This window comes from Pungitius pungitius, chromosome 7 (genome assembly GCF_949316345.1).
Source record: "Pungitius pungitius chromosome 7, fPunPun2.1, whole genome shotgun sequence".
Lineage (NCBI taxonomy): Eukaryota > Metazoa > Chordata > Actinopteri > Perciformes > Gasterosteidae > Pungitius > Pungitius pungitius.
Window position 1 is genome coordinate 16,724,020 of NC_084906.1, and position 10,241 is coordinate 16,734,260.

At 41.2% G+C, this 10,241-nt stretch overlaps 1 protein-coding gene across 2 annotated transcripts; it reads left to right on the forward strand.

Moving 5' to 3' along the window:
* Positions 1-3,698: 3,698 nt before the first annotated feature.
* On the forward strand, positions 3,699-8,469 carry soat1 (sterol O-acyltransferase 1). 2 transcript variants are annotated; one of them, XM_037470166.2, is made up of 16 exons: positions 3,699-3,818; positions 4,213-4,361; positions 4,962-5,020; positions 5,360-5,508; positions 5,668-5,727; positions 5,865-5,972; positions 6,105-6,390; positions 6,696-6,774; positions 6,895-6,979; positions 7,066-7,111; positions 7,220-7,349; positions 7,448-7,545; positions 7,639-7,737; positions 7,857-7,992; positions 8,119-8,264; positions 8,369-8,469. In XM_037470166.2, the coding sequence occupies exons 2-16, from the start codon at positions 4,214-4,216 to the stop codon at positions 8,444-8,446; spliced, it is 1,707 nt and encodes a 568-aa protein (XP_037326063.2). In that variant the 5' UTR covers positions 3,699-3,818; position 4,213; the 3' UTR covers positions 8,447-8,469. The 2 variants fall into 2 exon arrangements, with proteins under 2 accessions (XP_037326063.2, XP_062419642.1); XM_062563658.1 differs by lacking the exon at positions 3,699-3,818 and adding an exon at positions 3,982-4,080.
* The last annotated feature ends 1,772 nt before the right edge of the window (positions 8,470-10,241 follow it).

The following is a 10,241-nucleotide window of genomic DNA, read 5'->3' on the forward strand; positions in this document are numbered from 1 at the left end:
AGGTGAGTTGAGTTTTTATTTTTCTCCCACGTTGTTTTTTGCAGGTGGCAAATGTATTAATCAACTGATTATTTTTAATAGGGGGACGCGGGTCCTCGTGGTCCACGCGGGAAAAAAGGCGTCCTTGGACCTACTGTACGTTCATTGAGTAACTCATTTTACAACTCAAATAATAACTGAAACGTTTCATTGAGGCTGTTTCTGCTCTGTCTCTGTTACAGGGCCAGCTCGGAAAGAAGGTTTGTTGATGACTTTACATGACTTTTACCTTCTGGACTTTTTGCCACATGCTTTAAAAATTCTATTCAATTGAAAAGGTCAGCCGCCTGTGACTGAGTTTGGGCCTTTTCAGGGAGTGAAAGGTGTCCAAGGCATGAGAGGAACAAAGGGAGTAAAGGGCGAGCGCGGACCTCCAGTAAGACATTTTACCCCCTGCAATAGAAGTAAACAAATGAAAAAAAGAAATGTTTGACCTGATTTATATAGTTAATTGTAAAAAGAAAATGACCATTGCTCATTTGCCATGAGATCTGTGCAATGCTCTTCAACAGGGAGAACCAGGTCCATCTGGTGAGAGCCGGCCTGAACGAAGCCAGCGATCAAAGCCTGAGCCAAAACCCGCTCAGGACAACATGCTGAGACCCAAAACCAGACCCGGTACAAGATCGAAACTGGTTTGCACGAGCTTCTCTTCTCACGTATCTTAGATTATTTTTTTATATCCGGTAGAAAGACTGAATGATGGATTCCTCTGAGCAGCCCAGGTCGGTGTCCAGGAGATGGTCCGAAGTAGACGAGGAAACTCTCAGCCGGCCTCTGGGAACCAAAGAGGACCCGGCCACCACCTGCTACGAGCTGGGACTCATCCACCCACATCTGGATGATGGTGAGGGTCTGAAAAGGATCGTATGTGAATCTGCTTTTGAAGATCGCAAATTAGACACTTCATTCGACTGTCTTTCAGGTTATTTTTACATGGACCCCAACCAAGGCTGTCCCTTCGATGGTGTGAAGGTGTTCTGTAACTTCACAGTAGGAGGGACAACTTGCATCGACCCAATGCAGTCTCAGGTACATTTATTTTCACCTACCAGGGTCAACAGTAGCGGGTTTATGGCCTTGAGAGGAGGGGCTCACTTTCTAGTTCATCATGTTCAAGAAGATATAGTTATACAATATACCGTTAAACATGCTGGTCGAATGAGATTGTCTTAAAAGATGTTTTTCCATTGTTACAGATATTTCATCAGATATATATTTTATGGAATTAGCACACAGTAATAAAAATGGCATCTTTTGGAATCATTTTAATATACGACAAAAATTGTTCTATTCTCTTAGATTAAATTCCGTCGGGAACTAGAAAAGAAGAACTCAAACATTTCTCTCCAGTGGTCCAGTCAGCAGCACGGTGGAAACAAGGTAACGCCCTGTTGGATCGATGGAGGGACATTTAGTGCGTCTAGTATTAGTGAGCCATTTCCTCAGAGCATTTATTTTTGCCTCCGATAGTTTGATTACGCTGGTGTGGAAGTCGTGCAGCTGAGGTTCCTGCGGTTACACAGCCACACATCTTTCCAGCGCGTGACTGTCAGCTGTGCAGCGAACCTCTCCAGTAGTGCTGGAGAAAACAATTCAGCCAATAAGATTATTCAGATCCTGGGAGACTCCGGCGAAAAAATCCTTTCCAACATTACCTCGGTGTCCAGAAAAGGATGTGAGGTAGGATACACTGAATGTTTTTTCTCAAAAACACCATTCCTTTGAGCCTTTTAAGAAGAAGATGAAGTGTGTATCATTAAAAAAAACTTCCATATAGAGAGAATTGTATTTAGGATTTCTTAAAATAACAGCAACAGGCATTTCTCATATAATATTGACAGGAAATAATTCCTCAAGTAAAAGATTGGGGACCCTTTTCTCTGCTACACCCTCCGAGCTGTCCAAAGGACTAAAAATGTTCCCCTAATGTATCTTCTGTCTGTATATTTTGCAGGTGGAGGTGGTTGTGATGGTTCGGGGGAGCACGGAGCTACATCGAGGGGATATGGAGTTGCTTCCTGTCAGAGATCTGGGTGTTGAGATGAGGTCGTTGTCTCCTCTTGTCTCTGAGTTCACCGTTGCTTTGGGACCCCTCTGCTTCTTGTGACCTCTGAGAAGCGTGTGTGGTCCTTTGTTTTTGTGCCTGCACAATGAAGTGTAAATATCTCCTATGTAGAAAGCATGTCAAGGTATTTCAACAATTTTCTCAGGCTTGATTTTCTCTTGACTGTACTGTTTTTAGTGTATATTTATTTAATTTCTAGATTTTATCTATGTGAAGCATTATATAAATAATGTCGTTTTATACTACCACACAGGGAATCTGTGTCTCAATCATATGAAAGATATGCAACACTATCAAAGTTAGATTGTGACTTGGACCATGTGAAAGGAAACAGAGATATTTGCATCTATAAGTAGCCATCCTGCATCATAGAGTAGACGTTCAATTCAAGATGGATATATTCTTGAATTTGGATTGTAATGTATGTTTTCTCTGTGATCATTAAGCTGTATCAATATTTTTTTAATGTATTTTGAGAACTCTCACGAACTAAATAAAAGTTTTCCACTTATGCCAAGCTGTCATGTCGTGATGCAAAACACCGTTTGTGAAGATCTACAACAGTTGAATGTTCTTGTGTTTGCAGCATTCACTGTTTAGAGGACGAGATTTCTTTAAAATGTTAAAGCGTTCAAGTTCAAGGGTGTTCAGAAACATACGTTCCCTCTAAATATGCTCAATTCAGGAACATTTCAAAAGAATATTTCTTATGTCCATTTTGCTCTTGTACAACTGCTAAAACGCATGACTTAATAGGTCTGCAGCACATTCACACAATTTCACTCAAGGTCCTTTTTTGTCTTTTAATCTTTACAACACGCCTGAAAACAAATATGCAGTTATACTTTTCCTAGGCTGGAGATATTTTTCATACACCAGATGATGTGGTTGGTAATTATTTTCATAAATGTATCCCTGTGTCTGCAGTTAATTGTATTGGCCACACTCGGCTCATAAGACCTGTTCATAATAAATGATAAATCCAGTCAGTAATCAGTAATCTTTGTTTCTGAATTTGAGAAAGAGGCTCCTACATTATAGTTCTAAAATATGGGCGAATCAGGCAATTTCCACAGGCCCAGGCCGATTTCCACAACCATGTGGGGGAAGGTCACCGTATTTCAAATATAGTTTTAAGGCCTACACCATTTCCGGTGAGTGTGACTACACGTTTTCTATTTTTGAACTCTGTTCTTGAATTAAATTCTGTGTTTTTCTTCATGAACAGTTATGTATCCCAGTAAAATAAATAAAATTGTGTTTGGCTAAACGACCACACAATAAACTAGGATGAATGTCACAGTCCAACAAACAATGTGAATCACAGCGCACAGTCAATGGGAGTATACATTAAGTAGACTTTAAACTCGGCCAGAGTCTAGTTGAATGAAGTGATTCATCAAAACCAAGTAATTATTCAAGCCAATTATTGAGGGTTTTTTTCTTCCGTTTTTTATTTATTTATTTATGTAAGTTTTTCAATTAGTCATGCTGTAGAGTTATGTCAGGCCTCAACGTTGTGGGCGTTGGTGACGTCAGAAGGAACAGAGACTTTCGACCAATCAGCATCGACTGCCCCGCCCATCACCCCCTCTCGAGTGTTCAATGGGGAAGGTGAGCAGCAGCAGCCCGGACTGTTGTGACTGAAGGACTTTTTGGACTCGGCATCCGTCGGAGGTCGACTTCCCCGAGAACGTCAACCACGCAACCAGTAAGTCGGCGAAAACCATTGTCATATCCCCCCCCCCTTTTTTAAACCGTTTTCTGGCAACCTGTTCCACCGCTCACTACGGACGTCAACACTTGTGATAATGTCACGAGCGCCCGGTATCGCGACCACTGCTGTGAGAGGCGCGTCACCGTTAAACCGGGTGTACGCGGGCACGTTAGCTCGCGAGCCGCCCGTCACACGGACTCCTCGGCTAACGGCTGATTGGGAGCTAACCCAACTGTTAGCCGCGTGTCCCCGTCATGTGAGGCTCATTCCATCAGCTGGCGTCGCTTTTGTTTGTCAGTCCGCATACTTTTGCACTCGCGGCATCACGGAGGTGTCATTTGTTTGTATTTGTTTATCTCTTCTAAAGCGAAGTTTCCCGTTTCTTCAGGATGGAGAGCGAAGATGACGGAGTCCTCCGCTGCCGAGCCCCCCCTAAGAGGACCCCCTTCCCAGATTTGGCGTCGGATGGCTCTTCGAATGGGCCATGTAATCAGGGACAGCAGCAAGGCAATGGCGGTGACCACATTACCAGCAATGGTAGAAATGAACAAAACCTCCATTTGAAACTTGAATGATTTTTTTTTTTTTTTTTTTTTTTAAGTCACTGAAGATTCAAATGGATGTGACTTGTGGTGCTGTTTGTCTGGTGAAATAAGTGATCGATCAACATGTCTTTGGACAAATTGAACTTGCACTTTATTTAAAATGAAAGTTCATACAATAATCTTACAATATTTTGTGTAGTGGACTTCAATAACTCTCCCAACTTGTTTGTCATCAGACAGGTGTCCAGTTAAATAACCCATATTAACCTTTACCCCTGCAATCAGATTGATGTCATAGGTGTGTCTCATTTGGGGATTTTGCAACATTGGATCCAGAGACGGACGTCATTTGACTTCTGCTATTTCCCAGACTCATGAACTTTTACAACACTACGCCCGAAATGAACGTTTCCCGAATATAGGCAACCTGATCATCACTTTTGAAAAGGGTTTTCCATTTGGCTGCATTAGTTACTGAAAACAGATTTCATTGGTGTGACTAGATCGTCCAGAGAGTTTAACTTAAAAATCATACTGGAGGATTGCAAATGCATATGGATATGCTCAGTGTTTTCTCGTTTCAATTTTTTAGGAAAAATTGAAGTGGAACAGGTGATCAGCAAAAAGCTTCAACTGAAAAGAAAAGCAGAGGTGAGTAAGTAGGTTTTGAAAATGCTGAACGTGCATGTTGGAATGGGCCTCTAAGAATGTATTCATTGGGTTTCCAATATTTATTCTCTTGACCAGCCCATAATCAATATTTTACTTTACTAGCATTCATACAGTACATTATATAGTAGTCTTTTAGGGCTCGCTTCATTTAAATGTAGTTATCAATTAATGGATTGTTACACTTCGATAGATATTGGCTGAGAAACTTTGTTCATCCGTACTAGATTGATTTTAAGTTTTTTCTTTATCCCAATCATAAAATTCAATATATTGGACCGACCATGAACTCGTAACTGCGTCGCTTGCTCCGTTGTCCAGTTCCTGAAGACTGACCTGATGCATCAGTTGGAGAGTCAGGTCAATGACTTCATGGACAGTCTTATCGAGGAGTCGGCCATCCTGGAGCCGGCCCCGGTACCTGCTGTCTTCTCCCCGCCGCTGTCGGACAAGGAGCGGGGAAAACTCAGGTGCCGCCTTGCAACTCCCACCAGCCTTTTGAAAGCAAAGTTCCACCAAAAAACAGATCCAGATGTGGAGGATATTACATTGAATGAAACGTTTCCATTTCTCTCTTGGTCATAAACACCCCTATAAAGTCATCGATGTCCCTTTTGGTTTTCTTCTAGGAATTTCCGGCCTCCTCATGGCGAGGGGAAGCACTTTGTCAGTCGCAGGTCCCTCTTAGAGTAAGGGGACACACACTGATCCAAATTATTATTTTTTTACTGCGCACTTTCTGATTTCTGCTGCTTTTTAACAAAGTTTCTCAACATGCATGTCGCTGTTCCGGTTGTAATCGCCTGTTTTCTGTGTGATTCTGCAGCGAGCTGTTGGAGGTGAACCACATCAGGACTATCTACCACATGTTTATTGCCCTGCTCGTTCTCCTCATCCTCAGTACGCTGGTGGTAGATTTCATTGATGAAGGCAGGTAATGTAGTAGACAGCTGATTTTTATTAAGCTTCTGTCGGTAATGAATTTGCCGTCACATCTTCTCTTTGTCAGATAATCTCGAAGAGCCTTCGGGTTTCTCCTCTCCTTGAATCTCTTTTACCCCCTCAGACCGGTGCTGCACTTTGACCTGCTGGTCTATGCGTTTGGCCAGTTCCCGCTGGTGTTGTGCACGTGGATCTGCATGTTCCTGTCTGTGTTGCTGGTTCCTTACTCCCTCTTCCACCTGTGGGTGCAGACCCAGTGTGGGTCCTACACTCACCCCGGGTTGTGCAGCTTGCTCTTTGGCTCTGCGTTCCTCCTCTACCAAGCTGTGGGTGTGGGCTTCCTGCCTACGTACGTGGTGGTGACCAACAGCCTCCCCCCCGCATCCTGCTTCATCGTCATCCTGGAACAGGTAGTTTGCGCAAGCAAGGAATTTGGCCCATGGATTTCTGCATAATTAATTATAATAAACCCAGTTAAATAGCATAATGCATCATTTTTTAATAGAATAAACACGTCTGCTTTAAAGTGTGAAGTGTATATTTAAGGGAAGAGGTGAGCGGCAGGTTTAGGCGGTATTTCTTGACTTGATTAAATCTCTTGCAACCGCTTTTGGAATCTATTCAAATTTGCGTTACACTCTTAAATGAACTATGCGGATAATGTTGCAATAGCAGCTGCGGCCGTTTTTGTCATTTGTCATTTGTCTAATCCCAGGTGCGTCTAATGATGAAAGCCCACTCCTTTGTCAGGGAGAATGTACCAAGAGTCCTGTCCTGGGCTAAAGAAAAGACCAGTACGTCACTTTCCTTTTTTAAATTTCCTGCATATCAACATGCAGTTATTTGCTTCGTCATAGCTTCTGTGTTTCCTTTTTGTCCTGCTGTTGATCAACGGCCTCTTCTTTCACCTTCAGGTCCCCGCCCAGTGGTCCCTCAGGTGTCTCAGTACATCTACTTTCTGTTTGCACCTACACTCATCTATAGAGACAAGTACCCCAGGTGAACAGCCCTTCTCACTGTTGGTGTCTTTTTCCATGCAGTAGATGTTTTGTGTTTGGTCAAACCGTGTGTCTCCCTTTATGCAGGAACCCAGTGATCAGGTGGAGCTACGTAGCTACAAAGTTTCTTCAGGTACCAACCTCTTTTTTTTACATTTTAGGACTATATTTTAGTTTAAATTGCCAACACAACATATAGGCTGAATCCTTTCTGACTATTTCCTCCATTCCCTCCCAACAGGTACTGGGCTGTATGTTTTATGCCTATTACGTGTTTGTGCGGCTGTGCATCCCTCAGTTCCGTAGCATCAGTCTGCAGCTGTTTGACCGGAGGGCCATGGTCCTCTGTGTGTTCAACTCTATCTTGCCAGGTAAGATCGCCCATCCCCCACCAAAAATACCCTTTCATTCACCCCTTACTCTCGTCTCCAAGCCAAGAAACCTTTGTGCGTTTTTCTTTCTTCTGCAGGAGTGTTGATTCTCTTCCTGGGATTCTTTTCCTTCCTCCACTGTTGGCTTAATGCTTTTGGTGAGATGCTGCAATTTGCAGACCGGATGTTTTACAAGGTACTCCTTCTGTCGCCGCCGGCCACAGCAAAATATTAATTAAGATATGTTGTACTAAACTCTTTATCTATGATTTTTGATTTGACATCACAGGATTGGTGGAACTCGACCTCTTTTGCTAATTACTATCGGACTTGGAACGTCGTGGTCCATAACTGGCTGTACTACTATGTTTACCGTGACTTCCTGTGGGTGGGTGTTTTGCTATTGATGTAATTCATTAATTACATTTTAAAACCACACCAGCTGCAATCGGGTGTCAGTCGGGGTTATATTTTGTAACGACTTTGCTCTTCTCCTCGTCGCTGCAGATATCTCAGAAGCGCTTCAGACCAGTGGCCATGCTGTTTGTGTTTACGCTGTCTGCAGTTGTCCACGAGTACATCCTCGCAATCTGCTTTGGTTTCTTCTATCCCGTCCTCTTCTGCCTCTTTATGTGCTTTGGAAGTAAGAGACAAAACTTAAACTCCCTCTGAGCTGAGACCCTTTTCTGTGATATGACACAATAATCTAATTTTAATGTGTTTAATCATTATGCTCCCTCCCTCGTCTTCATTTCTCACCCTCTCAAAGTGATGTTTAACTTCATTCTGCACGACCAAAGAAAAGGTCCCATCTGGAACATAATCATGTGGACCTCCCTCTTCCTGGGCCAGGGAGTCATTATCTGTCTGTACTCGCAGGAGTGGTATGCCCGGCACTACTGCCCCCTAAAGGAGGTAATGCCTGCAGCGATGCTTTGTTTGCAGTAGTTCTGCTGAAAGTTTGTCTTTTGGTTTTCCAACCTGACGCATGAACACAAATTTACGATTTTGTTTTTCAGCCGTCATTGCTTGAGTTACTGAAGCCTCGCTCCTGGAGCTGTCAGAGAGGTCTGACGGAGGACTCTGATAGGCTGTGATTTACTGCTGAGGATCATCACAATACTTCTAAACCAGCCTTTCTGATTCTGTTGAACTCCAATATTTCTTTTCTTCATTGCACTAAGGTGACGGAGTCTATGTAAGAATGTATGGAAGAGATCCGATAAGTATCAGTTCCAAACGTTTCTTTACAGCAAACGTCACAGTAATGCCTTGCATTCTTTGGTTATTGAAAGCACAACCTATAAAATAACAAATCCACTTATAACACCATGTAAACCATTATATTTGTATGTCATTATTTTTCAGATGTACTCCCTTTACTTCTGCCTTGTGCCAACTGTGAAACCTTGTGCCAATATTATAGTGGAAACTATGACGTGGCAGTGGGATACAAACAAATACACTATACAAACATCACATATGCAGTAATAGTTAATATTTAACAAAGTTTGCAAATACAAAATCAGACTGTTTGAAAAAAACATTCAATGTTATTTATTTGTACTGCCTATAAGATTTATATAGAAGAATATTTTGTATAAATGTATGCTGTCTAAACTGTCTGTATTAATGCCTAAAGTTTACAGTTAACATCTTTGAGGAAAATGAATGTTGCTTTTGAGATTTACATCCATTGTATGTCAAAAGAATTTATATAATGGAAGTATATAAATGAATCTGAAACTATAGAAATAAAAAAAAAAACAGCCTACAAAATACATCTATTGTCATGGATAAAATGTTTCCTTTAAATCTAAATTGTGTCTGGGATCTTAGGTAAAAATCACTAAAGAATAATGAAATTAAATAAATGCTAGAGGGTTACACAACTTCAAAGAGTAATGATACTTAACTAGCACTTCACGACCAAAAGGTGGCGCTGTATTCAAGGCTTTTTTTTTTCTTTGCTCGATGTGGCTGAATTGGGTTCAGGAGTAATGGAGGCTACTTTCTCACTTTTTATCAACAAAGTACCAGCATCTTGTTTTTTTTTTTTCAATATGCAAAGATAATAGCACAAATGTCGGAATGGCCTGTTGTACTCTCACAAGGAACTCCCCAATTTGAATAAAGCCATAATTTTGATTTATACCTGTAAGATTTTGGTAATAAGGATCTATTTTATTGTAATTAAAAGACCCAACCTGTAGATGTGCTTTTCAAATAATGTATTTATTTCAAGAGGTGAATCTTTTTCTTGCGTCTACTGTGATCTTTGTGTTCATGTGTTCATCTTTGTGTTACTTTTTTTTTCCTGGTCTTGAAAAGGTCACTGTTAGGTGAGTGCGTTATGAATGATTATGTTCTGTCTCCTGAGATGCACCCGATTGCTGCCCGAGACATTAATTCATAAGACCAAAGTATAGAAACAATATAGGATTGTCTTTACTCTTTTTTTCATTCCCCTTTATGGATGTTTTAGTACAATAAATGTATATTAATTAAATATATTAATCATTCAAAGTGTTCAAAGTAATTTTCTATAATACATTTCACAAGTTTATACTGTCTATTGAAATACGTTTGTTAGTTGATGAATTTGTATGATTTGATTAGTCCTGTCATAGCACTGATAAACGAAGGATGCCTGTCTGACATCTGCAGAGTTATCATGATCTAATTATTTTAAATTCAAAATAAGATTCAAATAATGACATACCTATACCAGGCGTATTGTCTTTATATAGTTATATAGTGCAGATATTTTCGAATTCCCTTTGGAAGCAGTGATTATTTTATCTCAACACAGTACTGGCTAAAACAATATATGTTGAAGCTGAAGTGGTTGTCTCAAGGGGGGGGGGGGGTGTGTGTGTCACAACTCCCCCC

Bases quoted from the DNA above. Each gene is read 5' to 3' on its own strand.
- soat1 (XM_062563658.1), top strand. The intron at 5,021-5,359 runs GTGAGTAAGTAG...TCCGTTGTCCAG, and splicing joins AACTGAAAAGAAAAGCAGAG to TTCCTGAAGACTGACCTGAT. The intron at 7,993-8,118 runs GTAAGAGACAAA...ACCCTCTCAAAG, and splicing joins CCTCTTTATGTGCTTTGGAA to TGATGTTTAACTTCATTCTG.